The 23452-nt window shown below is 39.9% G+C and overlaps 1 protein-coding gene across 2 annotated transcripts in view; it reads right to left on the bottom strand.

The window, feature by feature from the left end:
- Positions 1-2322: 2322 nt before the first annotated feature.
- The window catches only part of FAM171B (family with sequence similarity 171 member B), a 30745-nt gene continuing 9615 nt past the window's right edge, over positions 2323-23452 (bottom strand). Inside the window, exons 1-8 of one of the 2 annotated variants that reach the window (XM_066189515.1) lie at positions 13077-13155; positions 11645-11878; positions 10854-10946; positions 10416-10571; positions 8456-8623; positions 4812-4928; positions 4160-4283; positions 2323-3884 (exon numbers count right to left, since the gene is read on the bottom strand). In XM_066189515.1, the coding sequence (XP_066045612.1) occupies positions 2549-3884; positions 4160-4283; positions 4812-4928; positions 8456-8623; positions 10416-10571; positions 10854-10946; positions 11645-11878; positions 13077-13119 (2271 nt within the window). In that variant the 5' untranslated portion in view covers positions 13120-13155 and the 3' untranslated portion in view covers positions 2323-2548. Of the gene's footprint in view, positions 3885-4159; positions 4284-4811; positions 4929-8455; positions 8624-10415; positions 10572-10853; positions 10947-11644; positions 11879-13076; positions 13156-23452 lie in introns of those variants that run through there. The other variant, XM_066189514.1, reaches the window with a different exon arrangement.

Below are 23452 nucleotides of genomic sequence, written 5' to 3'. Positions count from 1 at the left end.
GCAGATGTAATTGTGGCCAGAGAACAGTGGAGTGAGAAGTGTGAGAGGAACAATTCTGCAGACACCAAGGTCAGTGGCAAGGGAGGGGAGAAGGTGCTCCAGACACAGGAGCTGATATTCCCATCTGTGACAGTGCTGCCCATGGATAGAGGGTGGGGCTGAGCTGGAGTTCCCATAGCAGCCTTCACACTGCTGTGCTTTGGGACCTGGAAAGGTGTTGATAACACACCACTGTTTTGGCTACTGCTCGGCAGGGCTGGCACAGCATCAGTGCTGACTCTCAACATTCCCTGCCAATTAGCAGGCTGGGGTGGGCAAGATCCTGGCAGGGGACACATCTAAGCCAGCTGACCCAAATTAACCAAAGGGATATTCCATACCATGTGATGTCAGCTCAGATATAAAAGATAAGCAAAGGAGGAGGAAGTGGGGGCATTTGTCATTAACAAGGTTTGACCTCTGGAGCAACCACGACATGCATTGAAGCCCTGATTCCCAAGAAGCAGCCACACATTGCTTGCTGACAAGAAGTAGAGAACAAACCTATTTTTTTTCCTCTTTGTGCACACATGAACTTTAACTTTGGCCTTAGAAAACTGCTTTATCTCAGTCTAGGAGTTGTTTTCCATCTTATTTTCTCTCCCCTGTCCACCTCGGAAGGGGGAGTTATAGAGCAGCTTGATGGGCACCCAACATCCAGCCAAGGTCAACCCACCACACACACACTTTTCTCAAACCTAATTTGCACTTCCATACTTGTGAACTCAATAGGAACATTTTGTTCATGAAGCAAATGTTCAGTTTGGACTGATACATTGCTGGTACCATCCTGGCTACCTTCCATAATCTTCTAGAAACAGCACCGGACAACTGGCAATCTCAACACAATAGACGTATTTCACAGTAATATTTCCTGAGTAAATATTCCCAGAAGCCCAGCTGCATAGGATCCTTCCCAGCTCTTGAGTGTACTACAGGGCAGACAACCAAGCACCACTCACATCAAATTCAAATATAGGCATTGTATGTTTGGGTCTTGGTACAGAACCTTAACCAAGCTCTAAGGGAAATATTTATAAAGGCTTTTTAGGATGATTTATAATCAAACTGCCAAAGCCAAAATGCTGGAACTTATTTCACCAGGGAAACAGCCTCAAAGCCACAGAAATACATTCTGTTTGCTATATGAAGCACATTAAGAGATGCATCTATTTTTCTGTTAGCCAAAGCTGAAATGATCATTTTGACAAGATGAACATTAAAATAAAAGAATATGCTGATGGCCTTTCCTTCCTCTATACATATCTTAGTTAAAATTCATGCATTCATGACTTTTGGTAAATTTAACTCTAAGATGAGTCATAAATAGTATTTATATTGCATTATAGACCAAATTTTGCAATCTGCTGTCTCATGCTCATAAACCCTCCCTCCCAAACTTTTAAAGCCTGTTTAACTCCTCTGCAAACCTAGACAAAAGCAGCTCAGGCTGGCAAAATATAGGCACATAAACCTCAAATGATCTCCCATTGTTTTAAACATAAAATAAATAGCAACGGTGCCAAGCTTTCCCGCTCAGGAAACTATTTCCAAGGCATGATTTGTCTACTCTTGCACACTTCTTCATCATAGGCCAAACTCTCGCTTGTAAATATGCAGAGATTCAAGGCTTGGAGCACAGCTGGCCCAACAGCATGCAGAAAAGATGATGTGAAGATGTTCACTGACAAAGAAGCCAAAACAAGACACTGGGATCAGGAGTAGCTGCAGCTTCGAATGCCACCAGGACCAGTCGTTTTCTGCTGGATGTGGACCCTTCATAGTCAATGTCAGCCTTCAACATCCACAGGCCACAACAAAGCAGATTTAAACAAAGCAGATGGGCAACATCTTAAAATAGTGGGGACCATGAACTGCTGCAGCCACACTTGTACACTTCCCCTTTTCCCCAGTGTTGTATGGAACTGCACGTGGATGGGCACACAGGGAGGGCAGTAATGCTCTAGAGCTCCGCTGATAAATCCAGCAGAGCTCATCTGCTGGTGTCGTGGGACCAACACATGAAACATTTCACATGATACAAAGGAGGAGTAACGGATCCCTAGAAAAGTTCACATATAAAATACTGTACAGATGGTCACGATTAGGAACAAGGCTGAGGAATGGCTTTAACTAGGCTACCATTGCATTAGCAACAAGTACAAAAAAAATCAAATCATGTGCCTACACTTCTCACTGTGCATTCCCAAAGATGTGTCCAAGAATGACAGGCTAAGTAAAATGTGGGCCTTCCCCATACTGCCAGTAAAATTAGGAACTGGAGAAGTTGAATAGTATTTTTATTAACATTTCCCTGTTTTCAATTCACATGGAATATCAATTGCCCAGCTGAAGTTTGGTGAGTCAATCTGTACATTAAAAAAAAATGAAACTTTTCTTGATACTAGAAAACAGCATTTGCCTTGTAAACCCAACACTGCAGAATTACAGAAGCAGGCAAGAGGTCAACAACCAGCAGGGAGAGCAACAGCACAAAGCACACTGTGTTTTAATTTATAGGAATCAGCGGCCTCTCCTCTCTTTTCTTCCAGATATTGGTTTTGCTATCTCTTTTCATGAGAGGTGGTCTATCCCTTTTTTTAGCAGAAGGGATGCCAGATTCATGACTTCCTGGTAGAGATTTTTTCCTTAGACCTTCCTCATCATGCTGTTCTAGGACTGGCCCATTCCCTCCTTCCATAATGTGTCTCACAGCCTGGTCCTCTGGGGTGCAAACAGTGGTCCCACTTTCACTGCTACTCAGATCCAGATCTTCCAAGTAAAGAATCTTAGAATGTGGCATACTTTTAATGAAAGTTTTCTCTCTCTCCAGTTTCCTGTTAGGATGATGCTCATTCATATCCACGCCAGAGTCCAGACTGGTATCATTACTCTCAGTTTTTTTGCCCTTTTTCAGATCTATGAAAGAATGCCTCACTTGAGCAATTGGCTTTCCATCCAGGGACACAAACCATGCTCTAGGATGCGGAGATGGTTTTCCTTTAGAGAGTTCCAGCAACGTTTGCTCCGAAATCCCCTGAAGTTCAGATGAAAACGGAGTCATTACAACCGCTTCATTCAGTGTCCCAGGAACAGAGACAGATTCCAGTAAGCTGTTGGTGTAGCGGCCCCAGTTGGATGCTTGGGAGGATAAGCCCTCTTCCCCATCCAGGGCACTGCTCTCATCTCTGCAGGCAGAAGGCTGGGGATGAGAGTGCACTGGCATTTTGGGCAGCGTTTGCATGTAAGCGTCGCGATTCATGGGCTCCATCATGGGGCCGTACACCAGCTGTCCTTTCCTGGGCAAAGTTGCAGATTTAGCAGGATGCAGTTGTTCTGGGGAGTGGAAAAGGTCTGAGGTTTGAAGAATAGCGATAGGCTGGTTGTAAATGTGCATTAGATGTTCTGGGATATGGGAAAGCCCGTACATCTCCTCTTTCAGTGAAAGGTACCTATTCTGGTCTGGAATGTCCCTAGGAGCCTGGGATATAATATTGTTACTGTGCTTGGCCTGCTGTAAAAGCCTCACTCCAGCACTAGGCTCCACTGAATGGGCTGAATTTCCTGCCTGACCAATCTGACAGGATGACTGGTAAGAAGCATCCTCTGAGTAGATTTTAAATTTGTCTTGTGATTTTCCATCTTCTGTGTCTATGGACAGCCTTCTTTGGGGGCTGTATGAAGAAATCTTCGGTGTATATAACTGTGACTTATCCTCCAGCTTTAAAGACCCTTTGACAGCATTGATGTGATTTATGTGAGTTGTTGACGTTGTCTGGTCTTTTTTTATGACCTCCAGCTTGGTTGTGTTTTTTTCCTTCTTCTGTGTCTGATGACATTTATCCCTATGCAAAAGAGAAGCAAGGTGACTGCAGAGCATATTAGGAAATACTGGACTGTTGACTACCAAAGCTGAAGGTTAGACTTTGGTTAAGAAGTTGTAGTGTAATTTGACATCACAAACTTAAAATTAGGTTCTGTAACAAGTGTAATTTAAAAAAAAACATTAGGCTACTACACATTACAGTTTAGCTAAGAAAACAAGTCTTAACTTCAAAAGACTATTTTATCAACCTCAAATTCCGCTTAAAATGAGCTCACTGGTACTTCTTTGGCTTACCTGCAGTAACAAAGAAGAACAGCAAAAAATCCAATGATAATGACAACAGTTCCTCCCAGTATGGCCGTAAGGAACACGGTGTGATAGGCCGTTATGTCCTTGGAAACAGCACTAATAATGGATTCTAGATTATCAAACAAAACCAGACAAGCATTAGTTCTTAAAACCAAATGATTCCACTTGATGAGCAGAGCTAATAAACAGAACGGTACTTTTCCAGTGATTTTGTGTTCCAATGGCATTATGTTCATCCTTCCCTTTTCACCTTGCTATTTCAGCAAACTAGAAAATATACAAACAGGTTACAATATAATGGCAGGTTCATCTCAAGTACTAAAGCCTTACCATGACATGTACTTCCTCCCAGACAAATTATATTTGTATTAACTGTCCAAACTAACTTAGAAAATGTGGTCTACATTTTCTGCTTAGCACTCTGTCAGAGAGTGCTACCAGTTTTTGGAATTAGCCACACTGTTTCCCTGATAGATCCCTTCACAGGAATTTACAAAACATGCAAGAAAATCACTGTAAGGACTCAAACAAAAGTAATCCAACTGGTGAAGTTGCATGCCACTTCTCCCTTCCTGCTGTTAAATGCAGCAATCAGATGCATGCCATTCAGCAGTTGCTTGGCCAGTTGTTGCCATACCTCTGGTTCCAGGCAGTGGAGCTGCTATCCAGTAGCCCAAGTGCTGAGCAGTGTATGTCCATACTAACTGACCATCCACTTCCCTGACCATGCCTAGCCCACGGTTTACCCAAGCACCTGGGGGAAAAAAAAAAAAAAGGGCAAAACATTGCACATGTCATGCAGGATTCTTTTATACCTCAAACCATCAGCTAAGTGGCCAAAAATACACAAAGTCACAGGAAAAACTGGCACTTCTGACCTAGCCACTGTTTATTACACAGCTTTAGCTAAACAAGCAAACTTCCTCTCCTGACAATTTCATTGTAAATATCCCTCTGTGGCCGTTTACTTTGAAACAAAGCATCAACATTACTTACCAGAAGTAAACTTAATATGATTCATTTTCTATTAATAACTGTCTTTCACAGATATGCACATAAATAATTTGAAAAAGCCTATTATATGACCTTCAGCATGCATGAAGGCCAAGACAAAAAAAATGAGGGAGCAGGTAACTGATGCAAAAAACCACAAGTTTAACATCAGCTAGCAGAACTTAGTGGGAAAACATTTTAATCTTATTAAGCTGCAATAGGATAAACAATGTTTGTCTTGAATGTTTCTCTCCTCCTCCCTGCCCCGAGGCTATAACAGTTCAGTTAGCCAAGGAAGTGCTATTGTTAGGACACAGATTCCACACCATCTGTTTGGAAAGGCAAAGGAAAGGTATTACAGTATGCCAGCTTCTACAATTAATAAAGCATCCATTAGGAGAGAGAGAATTATACTTAACTCAGTTAAAGACATTTATTGAGGGCCATTTGTGGAATTCTAAGGACAGAAAACAGCCTCATGTAACCAACTTTACATATTCAACCTGCAAATACTGAGAGCCAGAGAGAACCACCAGCTTTTTTAAAAACGCGAAGTATGAAAAGAGTGTAACTCCTGTAAACTGGAGCTTATATGGATTTCAGTTTGATTTTCTTCCAAAACCCTTCTTTCAGCAAAGAAAGTATCTCCCAGCCAAGAGGTAAAGATGCGGATGTACACCTGCCACAGATGCTCACATGCACAGGCACACACAGAGCAAACATCATTTAGCAGTAAAACATGCAGCCTTCTCCTGGTGCTTGTGATGGCTGGCAGAGGGAAAAGGCAGCAACAACAACCTAGAGTTCTGAAAGTGCTTTCTCAGCCACCTGAGAAACCTTGTCCAGAGTCAGGAGTAATAGCAGCAAACACTGTATAAAAGGCAAAAATAATTTTCTATGTCTCCAGAAGTTCTATCCTGACTGAAGAAAATCCATAAGAAGCTATACAATGCCTGCAGTCCTTTTCAGCAAATTACATCTTCCCCAATATACTCCATAGAAAATACTTGGTATTAAGAAAAAATGTTAAAATGTGATTCAGGAGTAAGCCCATTTTCTCTATGGTTTACTGCCATTCAAGCAGAAGGATATAATTCCCAATTTAATGCTGAATGGAAGCTTTCTGGGTTTTGTAATTCTATTAAAATCCACAAAGTACTTTTAGCACTAATGCAGCAAAATATTTCATACGAAGGAAGCCACATTCAATATAGAGGAACAAATTCTGCATTTACAGCAGCTAGAGTACAATTACCAAAGCTCATTTTCTAGGAACAGTCTCAGTACTACCGCACTTGGAGTAAACCATGGGAACACTGCACAGGCAGACCTGTGAAAGCAGTTTCTATCTTCTTCCTGCTGCATATGGGTCAGCCCACACCACATCACACACAGACCTGTTCCCTTGCCACTATCAGTGCTGACATGGGAGCTCTGATTACCATCATCACACATTACCCAAGGACTTCAGAGTTTAAAATTGTGTCACTGTCTTGCTGGGGAAATTCCACATGCAACGTCTTGGAGGCCAGAGCCTCATTACTGAGTGCAGCAGGAGCTCTGCCTTCAGCTCAGATGGGGGCCTGCTGCTCCTTATGGATGCTCTGGAAAGCCTGCTGCAGAGCTGAGGTGTTCAGCTGCCCTCAGTCACCAGAACCTTGGCTAAAACACGCCTTGCTATCACTCAGTTACCTTGGGGAAAAGTCATTTTGCGTGTACCAGATCACAGGTAAAAAATTAAAAGGAACACACTTAAGAATAAACATCCAGAAAGCAAATACAGTTGCAAATTTTTACTGTTAGAGAGGAAGAAATGGGAGAAAAAGTACAAGTTCAGTTATGCCCCAAAAGTTTCTGACCTTTCTCATCTCCTCCTTTCCCCCTCCTGAGCAAGAAGAAGTGAACAGTACACCTCAGAGAGCACCCATTACAAACAACTTGCCTTTATGGAATCACTGTAAAGTTCATCCCATTGGAGAGGAAAAAACAACTGTTTTTATTGGGGTTTGGATCAGCATGCCACACTCCTGGCTCCTGTTTTACTCCCAAGGCCAACATGCCTATGTAGGGATGCTGCGCAGGACCCTCAACACTCACATAAACACCTAACACTGGTTTATATTCTAAATCGATCCTGTGCTGCTCCAGTTCTGTCAACTCCTTGTTTTAACAACAGTGTTGACTTAGCTTTGTTTAGGGAGGTAAAACAGCTCAGCGCAGGATGAGCACAGGAGCTGGCAAAAGTGGCTGTGGCAGTAAGAAATTCAAACCCTGGGTGGTATTTTACCACCTCAGACTAAAACCCTTTCTTTGAAGAAAAATGCTCTTTCCACCAATTACCCCTCTAAAGTCTTCTAGATGTATGGACAGACTTAATCTTCTATGCCAAAACTTGTCCTATTTACTTTTTCCCCACGAAACAGCCTAGCCAGATTTTATTAGCAAGTCCTTAATTCAAGTCCGTGTTCTTCAGGTTTTTATTTTTCATGAAGGTGATCAGTTTCTTGAACATGTAAACAAGACGTTGTCAGAGCTGGTGTCCCTCTCCTATACTTCCAACCACTGAACAAAAGATATTTTGTCTTGATAAAGGAGAAAGATGTGACCTCCTCACCCACTTGCACATTTCAAGCTGAAGTGTGAGGGGCAATGTAGGACAATCAGGACACTAATGCACCCACACCTAATGCAGGTCATCTAAATGCGTTATGTGGATGTAGCTCATTACTCACTCTTGACTAAAATTAGATGTGAAGGGATGACAAAAGGTTTAGAATGACTAATTCCCTAGCCTCTTCTTTGCAGACTGGAAGAACTATGTTGTTCCCTTGGATAACTCTTATTTCCCCTTCATTTCACTTTCTGAATTGTTTTTGTTAACTGAAGCAGTTCCAGTTCTAGCTCAAAGGATCTTTAGAGCTACACTCCAGGAAACAAAGCATCCAAACCTTCAGTTCTGTTTTGCTTTCTTTTAAGAAGGAATTCACAAAAGTACTAAGCTTGAAATTTAACATCACCTAAAATATATGTTCTGTGAACACTCAGCCTCCCATGAAAATAGAAATCCAGCACATTAAATGCAGGCAAGAGGAATGCTAATGAACTCTACCAAAGCTTTTTCAACTAATGAAAGCAGGGAAATACTTCTGAACAATTCTAGCTAGTCCATTAAAAAAATGGTCATCTATTGACCATCACCTCATGGAATAGTGTTCCATGACCCACAGTGCCATGTGCCCAAACCTACAGGCATGTGCTAGAAGGCAAAATAACAAATAACCCACTTACCAATTTTCATATCAAATGTCCAGGCAGGTACAGCATCTCCTGATTTTACAGTAGTTGTGGGGAGAGGAAGTGTAACCTGAATGGGACCATTTACGTTCAGTTCTTTCCCAGCCAAAAGAACATTTACACATATGGCAGCAAGAGGAGTTAATTCCATGCTTTTGAAACCTGAAGGCAAGAAATGTCATGTAATTCTCCATTCACAGTTTATTTAAAAAGAAATAAATTAAGAATTAAGCTACTAAAGGCAAGTCCTCATCCACATCCAGCTACACAGTCAGCTGTTACCAACTTGGTCAAATAAAAATTAACATTACTTTTCTTCTGAACTTTTAACAACTGATGATTAAAACAAAACACAGCCATTTCTATACCAATGCTATGAGAGAAACAGATTTGTAACATCCAGGTTCTATGCTGACCGTAGAACTAAGAAAGAGGCAAAACTTGTTTTGGGGTAGGGGAGGAAGGGGTTTTTCCCCTCAGATAACCAGATTACAAAACACCTAACTGATGTGAAATACAGATCATACAAGAATTTTGGTGTAATCGCAATGTACATAACAGTGAATGAAACTGAAAGCATATGGAACCTCTCCTGTAAGAATTAATTTCCTAATTTGGCAGCCAGAATTAACTGAATAGTTAATCATGAGGCTTGTCAAAGCACTCAGAGGAAATGTTGCATTTACAAAGCAGCCTGAAAGTTTCTTTCCTTTGTTTTCCTTTCACCAGTTTGCAAATGCTCCAGAATGCCCAGTATGACAGCACCGTGAGAGAAGCTGAAACAGAATTACTAAGTAGCAGAATAATGTTAAATCTATGCAGGCTGTTAGAAGCTAGTTGTGAGAGAACTGGCACATCAGATATCAATTAGCTTCCACCTGCCCTAAAAGGAAGTCTATTCCTTTAGGGGTATATGAATAATTTAAAACACATGCCAGACAGATTGAAGGGAAAACTCAGAGAGGATAAACACTGCTTATTCTCCTAGGCTTCTTTCCTTCTGCCTTCCATTTAAAGAGGTGAAATACAGATAAGAAAGATTTTAAAATATCTGTGTCAAAATATCTGTATATATGCTGCCTTTAAAGGAACGAAAATTAAAAAATAGAGCATGATGAATTTCAATAAGCCATGTAGTGCCCTCTTCCTGCACCATAATGAATTTAAGAGCCTCATGGCTTCAGATCCACCGGGAATAGAAAGAAAAGAACAAAAGAAAGATGGAACTGCATACAGTACAACCTTCCAGAGATTACTGTACTTATGCAAATTAAAAAAAAAACCTATCTGATAGAATGACAAATACTAAAAGAATCCGATGGTATAAGAGCAGAGCTACAACTCATGAACCCACTTAGTGCCTCTCCAGTGAAATAGATGCACAGAAAACATTTTTACAAACTGTGCTCTGTGCACACAGGGACCACTTGGTCCCAAACTTGCCCAGACTGCCTGACTGTGAGCCCTGCAGGGGGTTCCATGCAGTCTCTGTGCTGTCTGTAACACCCTAGAACAGATCACTCCAGTGAAAATGCAGGAACTCCACAGCTGAAGTCCATTGCTGCCGTTCCACTGATTTCTTCAGGTTCACTTACTTTACAGTCTGGCTATAATTGCATTTTTGAGGTGCTTACTAAACCAATTCCATAGTCTCATGCAATCCTGAGCATACACACATATACAGATATATAAATGTAAAAAGCAGACTCTGAAGTTGTATTTCAGTGCAGCAAGCTATGTGATCATACTGCATGGACCAAAACAGAGTAACACTGATTACTCACCTGTGTTTATAGTTTATTCCTGGGGAACAAAGCTTTCTGATCTAATACAATGGAAGCAGTTCAGGCCCTCTTTAATGAAGCATATATTTTTATGAAACACTGTGCACTCATATGCATTATAATATTATAATCTTTCTTTATAAGAATTCCTAACCATCATATTCACATACCTGATTTATTTAGAATAATTCCTGTTGTATAGAGAAAGCTGTCCACTTTCAAAAACTGCTCTGGCACTGTCAGGTAGGCTGTAACATTTGCAATATGACTTGCTGGAAGCTTTATTAAAGATTTTGGAAACTGAACACTCGGTTGAGATTTGGCATCTGTAAAAGAGTAGTATTTTGTCTTAGCCCCAGTAAAACAGACAAACAGTTTTTATTGCCCTTCAGAAATCCATAACAACCTGTTATCACCCCTTTTCTCCCTGATTTGTGTATTTCCAGTCTAGCACTTGTCACAGCTCCTCGTACAGCTACATAATTAACAGAAAATCAGTCTTTAAGTAGATAGGTATTATATGAGCATAAGATGCCTTAATTTTTTCCATGTGGGTACAGATGGCTATCTCAAAGTGGTTAGTTACAGTCTACATACACAGAACTTACCAGATAGTTTTCCAGTAATTAAGACAGTATCTTCAAACAGCCATATATTAGCTTGACTTTGTGGGAATAATGAGAGCGTCACAGACGAGTATACTGTGGAAAGTGATAAATACCTGTTACACTGTGTGACCAAAAAAAAAAATCCCCCAAGGCTTCCAAATCTAAAGAACTATTGAACAGAGTAGTTAATAAACCAGAGAGCATATGAAGACTAAATAAATCACTCCTGTTATCCAGGGCAGCAATTTTAGTGTTTAGGCAGAAGGACCTCTGTTTGCTACTGTTTTCTACCTTGTATGGATAAACAAATGACTAGAATTCTTAAAAGTCTCTTAAAAAAAAAAAATCACGTGCCTTTTTAAGAGCATGCAGTAGTTAAACAAGAAAACCTGTGAGGAAACACTGCTGAAGTAGAGCTGTAACATGTTATACCTGCCTTAGAGGACAAAAAGCATTGGCACTCCAAGAATCACTCAGTCAACGGAGTTTTTGTCAGAACACATTAAAAGCTCTTTGTGAACTCCAGGCAAAAAAAATTTCTAAGAATTCACTGTGTGTCACAACATAACCCACTAAGATTTCAAAAGGGCTATTTTCTGGTTTGGAGCAATCAGAATTTTGACAAGTTTAACGGACCGTTCACCCTTAGCTCTGCATTGACAGGCACCACCTCCCTTGACTGACTTCACTGAGTTGTGTTCAGCTGACAGCAACTACCCAGACAGCTTAGGAGAGAAATTTAATTACTGCCAGATCCAGTTTAATAATAGGGCTGTAAGACGCTTACGCACTTGGCATTCTCGCAGTCTTCCAAGGCAAAGGTGTCAGCAGGTAGCCATCCTTGTATGAGACTATAGTTAAACTTAATCCTAATTTGAAGGGGACTTTGATTAACACTGCTCCATTGTTTCCAGTGAGAGTAGAATTTGTCAGGGTGTAGTTAACAAACACCTCTACCACGGCTTGTCGCAGGTACTGATGACTGATGATGTCATTTACTTGAACTTTCAGCGTGAAAACAGATCCTATTGACAAAAGGAAAAAACAGGAGGTCACGGTGATACATGACAGCTAAGCACTTCTTTTGTAAAGAAGTCCTGGAGTTCAGGTCTTTGCTATTCATCCCACTGTGGATCTCTATCCCTGGCCAAAGGCAGGGTAACCATGCAATTACATACCCCAGAAAAGGGGGAAACAAAAAACAAAAAACCTTAGGACCTGGTCCTAAGGCAGAAGGGTGTCAAAAAGTGTTTATCAAACTCAGCAAGCATAATAACTAATCAGTTAAAAAACCCAAATAAAGGAACCCATTCAAAACCAAATGACAAAGCTTTATTTAAGCTTGCAGAACGCATCTGTGACAAGGTGAGATTTACTGTGCTCTGCAATATCACACTGATAATACAGATGGTCTTGTTATCCAGCCCTTGGCTTGGGACACGCATTTCAAGATGCACCTTGAGTTTGTAAAGGCAGAGAACCTGATGTCTACGGACAGTGGTTCTGTATACCTTTATTTTTGAGTCTAAATATACCTTTATATTTATTTATATTTATTATATAAATATACCTTTATATTTATATTTACATGTGTAACATTATTATAAAGCAACCAAATGCATCCAGATACTGTTTTAAGCTACCATCTCCCACCAGACTTGCACTGGGCTACTTTTCACTTTCCTACATTGCAACTTCTAAACAGTATTTCTCTACTCTAATTAGAGGATCTGATAGTTCCTACCACACCCAGTGTCTTGCAGAGATCATAACTACAGTGACTAAAAAGTATGTTGAAAATAATAAATCCACTTGAACAACAGTCTCAGTGTGCTCTGAATAGCATTCAATTTCTCTCCCACCCTGATGGCAAATAAACTATTAGGAAGTCTTTTCACAGTATGTGAAAAGGGACAGAATGCCACATTATTTCCAGAACAGAGTTAATTAGTTGTTAAAATATCTATGGATCACCGTTAAAAATATTTTAAATAACAAATTTTCCAGTATTTTGGGTACAGATATACTACTATGTAGTATCAATGCACTGCTTTGTATCCAAATACTTTCAAATACGTTAATCATGAATATGTATTTCTATTTAGGTCAAATGCCAAGTTAAGTTATTTGAAATGTATCTACCCAAAATCATACTTCAATTTCATCATGTTATCCCCACTATAATTGAGATTGACACTGCACCAAGAGATTACTGCCACTGACCTTGATTTAAATGAATAGGACTTGAGAGCCGAGTGCAATCCATCAAATAAACCCCAGTATGTAGTGGAAATGCCCTCCATGTTGGGCCTCTCTGAAAAAAGTATTTATTTAGATCTATTGTATGCATGGAGCATATTCTATATTCATGTAAAAAATGACCTGCACAGAACAAAAGCTATGCTGGCCTCATTTATTACTGTTTACCACAGCAAAAACTTACCAGCTGTGCCAGATTGATTCTCTGCAATGTTACACAAAAATCTACATCTGCTTCAGTAAATTGATACATAATTTCAGAAAAATAAAAAAAACCCACTCAAATGTACTTGACAGAATTAAACAGAAAATGCACAACAATCTTGGAACAATGTCATCTCTTTTGGTTTGGTTTTTTTTTTTTTTCTTATGTAAGATATTTTGAGAATAAAATTGCTTTAAATTGCTGTGCTAGAGGGGTTTTAAATCATGTAATAATGGGGGGAAAAAATTATGTCATGTCAGCAAATTACAGACTCCAAACGGCTCTTGCAGGCATTGATCCAGTTACACAGATACCAGCATCATTCCAGTGGCTGACAAAACTTGAAAAACAGGTCACTTGCCCCTGGCCAGTGACTAGTTAAAAGGCTACAGAGGAGGGGAAACAGGCTGTGTACAATATTATTATCCAGTAATCATTTGGAAGTCAGGAGTCTATCGTGAAATGGTATTCAGAAGTAACAAATACAGTGGTAGGAAATTCAAGCTCATGCCAGTAAGAAGGAATACCAGAAATGCCTGTTAGAAGCTGGTATTTTAACAGCTGGAAACAAGTCAGGAGAAAAAGAGCCTAGTTTTAACAGCTGAAATACGTCATAAAAAATTAAAATGTACTCAGAAAGACACATTCTTTCAATCATTTCATACTTTTAATGAGTATTTTCCATTTCCTGCTGACAAAAAGCCTAACAAGAAAACACAGGAGTGAGGGCAAATGCCACAGCCCTCCTCCTGCTGTTGGTAAATTCAAAGGTTGTACTGTGCAAAACTATTTCTTCCTCTCATCTCCTTCAGTTACAGCCATATGGAACCCCACTTTCTTAGAACCTTTGGGTTCCAAAAAATAATAATTAAAAAAAAAAGACTGTAAAACTGTAGAAAGCGGTGCTATTTTCACTCTCTAATGGTGAACTGAAAAATATCATTGGCTGTTTTTAGCCATGCTGAACTTTGATAACTTCCTTCTCTTATGGGAAATGCCACAGCATTTCCCCAAAGTGACACTCTGCCTGAAGGGGTGTTGAGGAGATGCAGAGCCAGGCTGGAAATGTGGATTGAAATCTCTTTTGCTGAGACAAAACTCTCCAGTGGCAGCTCTGGAAGAGTCCCTACCTATGCGACTGTCACACACAGGCAGCAGCCACTCCACAGGAGTGCTCACTTCATGCCCCTGAACATCCAGACGCAGATTAAAGGAGACTCAAGCCCAGCTCTCAGTGCCTTTGGCCTTATCTTTTGTGCTAACACAAGAGTCTCCCTGACAAGAGGGAGTTGTGTCCTGCCTGCACTTGGATTTGCTAATAACAACTGGAATACACTCTGCCAACGAGTCACTTTAAACTCCCATCCAATGGTTTTGGAGAGACTTTTAAAAATTTTTTTCTTCGCACTCCTCAACAGTAATGGCACAGGAGACATGAGGACACATCATTAGGCCTCTATCCAAATGCTTGTGAAATGATAACGTGTTAAAAATCCAAGTGAAAAAAAGCCAGTACCCAACAGTAACAATTTTCCACTCGCACAGCCAAGTTCACCATAGTTTTGCAGAGCAGTTGTTGCAGCCTAGTTAAAGGCAGGACATTCCCAGGGCCCCAGAGCTCACTTTGTATGCAGCTCTGGTCCTACAGCACTGATCATTTCCTTCCAACCTTGACATCCCCTGACCAGCTCCCTCCTCAAAGCAACCCCCTCACAAGCCTCACATCCATTTAATGTGCAAATTTATCATGGATTTAATGGTGTTCAGTTATTAACAATGTCAGAGTAACATTCAAGACACCTAATTTGCAAAGAAAATACTGCCTTTCTTTTTACAAATATCTTAATTTACTTTTATTAGCCTTTAAGGACAATTTGAAGTCCCAACTATGATGGAAACTGCAGTAGGATATTTTAATCACAATAAAATAAACTGAAAAAACAATCCAGATAAAGAATAATGAACAGTTGGTTTGCTTTTTAACAAAACCAAAGCTGAAAACTTAAACGATGGATGAACCTTGTGCTTTTTTCTGGTCACTGACACGTGCCAAACGCAAGTGGGTCAGCTGTACCTCAGCATTAAACAGATTTGACAGGACTCCTACAATTAGAAGAAAGAACTCAGTCCTCGCTAATTTGATTTGTGCTGCCTCAGAGGAAGGGATTCCTCTCTTGGCAGGTCCATGGGAAATGGCAGCTCCTACAGCATAGAAATGTTTCTGATAAACATTCATACAAGTGCAGCAGTTAATTCAAAGAAAGGAAAAACAAGGCCTTCTTTTAGCTACTTCAGAAATGTCTTGGTCAGTAAAACTGATGACACCTTATTTCTCTGAGGAAAAATATCTAATGTCTGGAATTTGGCTTCACATCACTTCACATCTGTCCTAACTCAGAAATCGTATCACAGAATTAAACCAAAGAACTGCTTGGAATTGCAAGCTGGGTACAAATATAACAGTGCAAAAAAACCAAAAAAATCTCATTTATGATCCATGTAATTTGTTCTTAATTCTGCAGACATGCATGTCATCTGGTTACCATTTACGAGAGATTTAATTAACATGGTCAAGGCCAGAGCCCTCACAGGCACCATTATGTTCCAAACCACACATAGCATTAACTGAGAACTGGTGGTGAAAACACACACACAGGGCACTGCCCAGGAAGAATTCCCACTTATTCTGAAACCCAGCCCTAAGTCCCTTTCCCTATTTATCACCCAGTTCCAGTAGCCAAAGAGGTTCCGCACCTGGGAGGAGACAGTTACTCTTCCCAAACACACAGACAACTAGCCAGCCAAGCGATTATCTGATGGCATGAGCAGTAACTACAACCAAATTATTCATTAGTTCCTTCCTCCAGAGGGGACTCCCCTTGCCCAGAGATGTTTAAACCCATGTCAGAAAAGGCACACACTGATATGAGTTCTATAGTGACTGACTCCCTGCTAACCTGGCAGAGAAAACTGGACTGAGACCATTTCCTTGGTCTTAGCTGACTGAACAACCCTCTTCCCATCTTTTACATTCATAGAATGCCGTTTTTTTTTTTTTTTTTTTGGCTTAACACAATTAGCGATATGAAAGGTGCACTGATCTGTAAAGAAAAACTGTGTAACAAGAATTAGGGGTATTACTACACATCCAATACTGCTATGGGTATTGCCACAGGGGGTGGAAATCAATGAAACATAATCTAGACAGCCAACACACATCTGGCTTCAGTAAAAAAAGGTCACACAAAAGCCATCCTCCTGCCCACAAACACCAATCCTTACTTCTTAACATTTCCTTAAAACTCCAGTAATAGCAGTGACAAACTGCAAAAGCATAGATTGAAAAAGTAAAAGCCAGTTTCAGTTCATTAAAAATCCACGTTGATGAAGGGGAGCAGTGGCAGCACCTGAGGGCTCTGGGGGTGATTTAGTGCAGGGCCAAGCCCCCCTCCCCACAGGGCACCATCCATCCCTGGGTACCTTTGTTCTGGACTAAGGGACAAAGCACTGACACAGGACTGAGCTTCCTGCCTTGCACTGTGCATTAAAATGGCATCACAGGTGACCCCTAAACTCCCATAACTATTTGAAGGGTGTATTGGCAGAGTTATTGTCAGGCGCTGGGGTGAGCTCCCTGGCTGGTTTTCAATTATGCTTCTCATAGCTATCAAAGAGCCTACAAATCTAATTAATAACCTCTACAGCCAAATGGAGGCCTCATTTGTTAGCTATCAGTGTTCTTTTATCCTGTCATACTCCATGCAGTAATTTATAGACCCCAGTGCAAATGGGCATATACACGTATAAAGATCTTTCTAACTCTACACAAATCATTCTATCTATTCCAAATTGGTATCAGAATATCCCATTTAGAAACTAATTACGTGATTCTTTATAAGGATGTTTTATATGCTGCTCCTCTGATTTAAAACAGTAGCAGAAAATAAATAGCAGAACATTAGTTTTCCTCCCTAAAATGGAAGAGGAACACTGCTAAAATAAAAAATACAAGTGTTTCGGCCTGTGCAATTTTAACGTTGTCTTTATTAATTAGTTGTATCTACAATATGCATATTTCATTTTCAACAATTTATGACTTTAGTGAGAAGCAAAGAAGCTCACAAAAGGGCTGAGAAAATTCAGCAAATACCTAACCAGCTGTAAAAATCAATTTCTCAGGAAAAGAGCACTTTAGATTTAGATAAGAGCACATGCTTAGGACAACAAATACAATCATTCCACCCGGCTGCAAAAAGAAAATACTTGGAAGTTGACAAATACTGACAGTCTCACTCTTGCACTTAGCAGGAGGTGAAGTTTGTACCATCCCTCTCCAGAATCACTCTGGGAGTTAAAACTTTCCAGCCAGGGGCCCAACACTAACCCCAAAGTGATGGGTAAAGAACAGGGGTACATAAGGACAGACACAGAGTGCAGCAATTGCTAAAAATTGCCTTATTTAGGTTGATCTTTAGACGAAGTGGCAGCATTATGCCTCTAGTTTTAAAGCAAGTACAGGCTGCTCCTTGAAATGCCCTTTGGAGAAAAGATATTGATGGTTTACTGCTCCATGTCAGGGGTGCCGGTCACTACTGTTCAACTAAAGACACAGAAAATTGCTTTGAGACAAGACAGATACTGTAAAAAATTTTTTTTAAAACAAACTGAAGGACAGTGCTGATCAGCATTTGTTGCATTTGCATATGAACAATATTTTAATGCAAAATGAAACATTAGGATGTATATTTAAGAGAAAAGCTTTGGCAAACATCTTTCCTGGGATACAGAACACATTCCCGATTTCCAAGGACAAAGCAGCAAAACAGGCTCTGGGAAAGTAGGACACCACAGTATTCCCACTGCCCTATTTCTGGTCAACCAATTTCCACAGAAGGCATCTACAAAAATCTCAATTAGGAGGGAGCTAAGGGTAGATCCTGGGGGGAACAGGCAGTCTCTTTTACACAGAGAAAGGCTGTGATAGTCATTTCTACTGCAGGAGGCCGTTTAACCCAATCTAGTCAGATCTAGGTGCTCCCACCAAGCTCGTGCTTCACAGTCAAGAAAAAGTGTAACAGATTAGGAATTTTAAAAAATTTAGCACACTGTTGCCTAAGTTTTGTCACACATCAGGCTACTCAAGTAAGCTTTTGCTGGGAAAAAAATAAAACAACCATTATATTCTAACTCTGAGAGTTTTTCAAACTAATTCTTTTATATTTGCTTCAAGTAATGCTTTATTTCAGATACAGAGAAACAGTTCCTTATTTCACCAGCATAGCTGTGATAGGCACGTGCAGGCCACAGAATTGTCAGCCATCTGTACTTGGGTTAAGAGGCAATTGAAATTATTTACTAGAAGCTCATTCATGTCAATACATGCATCATTTCAGCAGACAGTCCAGTATATTCAGGTGACCTGTCCTCCCACCTTATTGGGAAAATTAAAAATGAAGCCTGAGAACACCTTTCACACACGATCCTGACTCCTCAGTGCCACATCAAGGAGGGGTTGCATCTCTTTGAACAAACGGATACTTCTGCTTTTAAGAGCTGAACAAAACAATGCAGGAAGGGATGTAAACCCAACAGTCTGCTGTCATCTCGAACAAAAATACCTCTACTTTCTGCTCAGCCACTGTGTTCTGAAAACTCCCTTTTCCACTTCCTATCTCCCCCTGTCTTTCATGGTGCCCCCTTTCCTTTGCTGAGCTCTGCTCACTCTCCCTCCACAATTCAATCCATCCTGGAGTAATCTGTGTGATGAGTAGTCCCTGTAATATTTCAGGCAATGAGATCACTGATTATGAAAAAAGACCAGTACTTTTCTAAAGATGAGGTTTTTCTGCCAGCCTCACATTAAAAAGGAGTGGTGAATTTATGACATGAAATTACATGCATTGAATCAAACCCATCAGGATGAGCACTTTAAAGGGACACTTCTAATCTAGCAGACTGAAAAACTGCCAGGCGTTTGCCTCTGGGAAATTAGCATGATCCAGAGAAAACTTCAAGGTTCTAAGTAAATTAGTAGGTCAAAGACTAATTATTCATTTAGTTCAAAACAGACCCCAAATGCAGTTTGATATTATAATAAAACCGTATAGACAGTAGGAAGAAGCTGACTGCCTACTGACATACTGGAGCAAGTGTTATATATTTTACAGATAGGAACAAAGCCTTTTTCCTTTCTTAAAGGGATTTTGTTTGGAAACAAAAGTAAATAAAGAAAAAACGCCAACACACCAGCGAAATAGAATGTTTACCTGAGTCATACTTTGTCCATTTTGTCCCAGCAAAAGTATTCAGAGACTTGGCACTACATTTTACACAGAATTAACACTGCATTTTACTGATGCTTTCACAAAAAAAAAAAAAAAAAAAAAAAAAAAAAAAAAAAAAAAAAAAGTTGTTACTTGCATTTATTTACTGACAACAATTTTGTTTCACTTCAGTAGAATAATTATTTTCCTTTTATACCAACATATTTCAGGGGTTTATATTTTGTATGGAGTTGTGTGCATATGTAAATAGAAATCTTAAGCAAACAAGAGAAAAAGGAGATTTGTTTTTTGAAAAGAGAGGTAAAGAAAACTGCAAAACATTCTTACTAGAAAACTTGTCCCTGCAGATTTGTTGAAAAATATTAATTTATGCCTTAAGCAGTACTTAGGCACTGAAAGAACTTCCAAAGTGGTCAACAGGCATTAGGTCAGTGTACACCAATAAACAGTTCTCTCCACAACTTTTGCTATCAGTTCCTCCAAAATCCAGAAGCAACTTCAAGGAAAGATGAAATTTAATCAGGACTAAATATGGCCAATATTCAACTCTGGCAAACTTGAGCTGCCACATTTTGATGGGATATTTGCCCAGCATAAGGTAATTTCTCACACATGAGAAAGACTTTAGACACTCCTAGTACTTCCCAACAGATTTCCATTCATCTCACTCCATGGCACACTTGTCCAAGTACTGATTGCAGCACTACCCTTGAGTTCATGTTCAAAAAAGAAAAGAAAAAAAAAAGACAAAAACACCCACCACATTTAAAAACAAAACCTCAAACTTCTAATGCTTACAATTATTTTAATGGATTTGGATTACTTCATAATCTGGATGGCCTCAGTATCCAAAATCTGTACAACTGCATCGGAAAATAATAGTTTTTTCAATTTGAAGATGTGCTGCATATATTAGAGGACTGATCTAAGGACTTATTTGAATAAATGAACAAAAATAACTATTTTTTACAACCAGATGTGTTCTGCCATTACAACTGATTACACTTATATCCAGGGTCTCAGACCAGATGCATAAACAACTTGCACAAGCACAATAATCATTCCACAGCTGTTGACAGGAACCAAATATTGATGAAATCAAGGTCCTGCAAAATCAATAGAAGAAACCAGATGATCATAGGCTGTATCCCTAGTGATTACTGCTGCATAATCAACGAGCACCTTCCTGGAATGATCCTGCTTGTAAGAAGTGCAGCAGAATGCCATCAGGCTAATCCATAAAGCTGCTAACCACTCACTCTCCTATCCAGGGGGAACACACCCCCAAGCACTTTGAAGTGCTCCTGCTAAGATACAGAAAATAGAAGTAAAATTCCCCTTTATATATTTTTATGGGCTACCTAAGCAAGAGGCATAAAATTCAGACAGGAAAGCAGCCATGAAGGTTAAATGGGATTTTTTTCCCCCCTTTATTCCTCTAACACTGCATGGCATATATATGTCATTTTAAAAATTCACTGGAATAATTTTAAGTGCACAGCATGTACTGCTGCAAGGTACTCATTTGTTAAGGAGTTGCAAGATGTTTTTTCACCATTAGATGCCTTCCTCACAAATTAAAATCAGCTGTGTCATCACCCGAGACAGAGCAGGAGTATTCACAGGACACAAGAAACCTATGAGAATTAAAATTACCATAGCAACTTTGCATTTTGATTTGCTGCTATTTTGTTGAATCAGCCAGCCTGGTTCTCAGAGCTGTGGTTACTATGGAAGACTGAGGCAGAAATTCACCTTCCTGGGGCAAGGGAGACAGGCAGCAGACAAGATGAAATGCTGCAGTCTGCAGAGCTTCATTTATTTTGGAGTCATTTATTTTAAATATCATCTTCTGTAATTTGAGATAAGTGAGATAAATTATTAATATTACAAGAATAAAACCTTAAATAAAACTTACCTTTCAAATGAAGATAAATTTGCAAGTGAAATAGATTAAAATGAGCAAGTAAATACTAGAAGGAGCTCCTGAAACCTACAAAATAAAACAGCTTTGCACAGGCATTTCAGAAGCCATTATAAGGGGGTTTTTTCATGACAGTTTACTCACTGGCTAAAACTAAACCTGTAATGCTGCTCTTTCATTTCTTTTTTTAATCACTGCCACTATTGTTTTACCTTGCATCAGAGTTGAGGGAATGAAAATATGAAAAATACACACTTTATTACAGAATATTGGGGAAAGAAGTACCATGGGGAATATTATAAAATCTTCATAATACTCTATTTTAAATATGGTATTTTTACATAAACCCCACAATATATTATACACCTTCAAGAAAAATGGGCAAATGCCTATTAGAGGATAAGCCAACAACATAGATTTCCCACTCATGGACTTTACAATTAAACCCTCAGCATTTGAACAGCAAAAATAAATCAGTCAGCAGCAGCATCTTGACAAAACGCGACCATTTCTTGTAGAAAATTTCTAAGGATTTGCCAAACCTACCCTCTACCAGTCAGCATCCCTGGACAGAAAGAATATTCCAGTATGCTTGCAACATGAATCACCTTTTATTTTTTATCCTAACAGGTCAGGCACAGGATTTGTCTTGTGGAATTCATGGTGGTGGCTTGTGAGTGGAACTGACTGAAAAAAACCTGTGAAATTTCAAACAAACCCTTAATTTGACAGGAGGAGGAAAGAAAATCACATGAAAACAATGCAGCACCTGTTTAAACATGACATTTAATGCTGTGAAACCCTAAGACAGACATGAATCCACAGACTCTGTGGCATAATACACTCCACAAACCAGAAATTCAAACATCAGTCCATGTCACTCACTAATTGCAAAGGACAACTACTGTTGCATTCAGAGATATTTTTCAATAACAACATGGTCACTACTCTTGTCTGAAAACACTTTTCTTCCCCCAAAGCTGTAACATCTCATATTACTCCTTCAAGAAAGAGATTTGTAATGCTGCGGCAGTGTCTGTCTTTCACCTGCAGGAAAAGATCCTCTAATCCCTTGGTGGAAGGCCAGTGTATAAAGGCATATAGGGAGAAAATATAATTTAAAGTTTGCAGGACATTTCCTAGGGGTAGCTCTGTATGTGTGGAATGGGAATTTTTTATTGCAAGAGTCAGGAAATCCATATTGCAGCAACAGAGCAAGAGCACCCAACAAGCTACAGCCTCTTTCACATAGGGATTTTCATTAAAGCTGAGTTTCATAAGGTGAATGATCAAAAATCACTAAAAAAACAAGGAATACAACATCGGGTGTTAGAAAAATGCAGATTGTTACTCATTTTAAGTCAGTCTTATTCCTCAGAGATTAAAAAGGTTTTTAAAAAAAGGCGAAAGCTCTATCAAATGAGATGACAGACTAAAGGGCTGAGGACTGCACCACAATGACATAGGTGCTCTGTGTCCACGGATGCCATCCACGGGAGTGTCAGCGCTGCCTGTGTTAGTGACTCAGCCGCTGCTGCAGGGAATCATCACTGCTGCCTACACCAGGTGAGGGGCTCCAGGAGCCAGCTGAGCCCCCAGATGGGCTGTCTCCAGCCCAAACACCAGCTCTCCTCTATCAGCAGGTGGCCCAGGTCCTGTGGGGACTAATGGGAAAACAGCTTAGCGCCATGGAAACCTTCCTGGGATGGTGGAAATGGTTTGATTGACATCGAGGCTAAGAATGGGGCAGTAAACGCTTCCTTCTTCCCCCCAAATACTCAAAATTCATTTAGCACCTCTGAGACTGTGCCAGTTGGACTGAGGGGAAAACAAATCCACTTCTGTATTTCTGGGACAATCTGTTCCATGGAACACTGAAGAGTCCAGCAGACAACCAGTCCCTCGACAAGCCTTTCTCTACTGTGCT

Source organism: Chamaea fasciata, unplaced genomic scaffold (assembly GCF_029207755.1).
Source record: "Chamaea fasciata isolate MVZ Bird 193981 ecotype frontalis unplaced genomic scaffold, bChaFas1.0.hap1 SCAF_8, whole genome shotgun sequence".
Lineage (NCBI taxonomy): Eukaryota > Metazoa > Chordata > Aves > Passeriformes > Sylviidae > Chamaea > Chamaea fasciata.
This window is presented reverse-complemented; position numbering and strand designations above follow the sequence as displayed.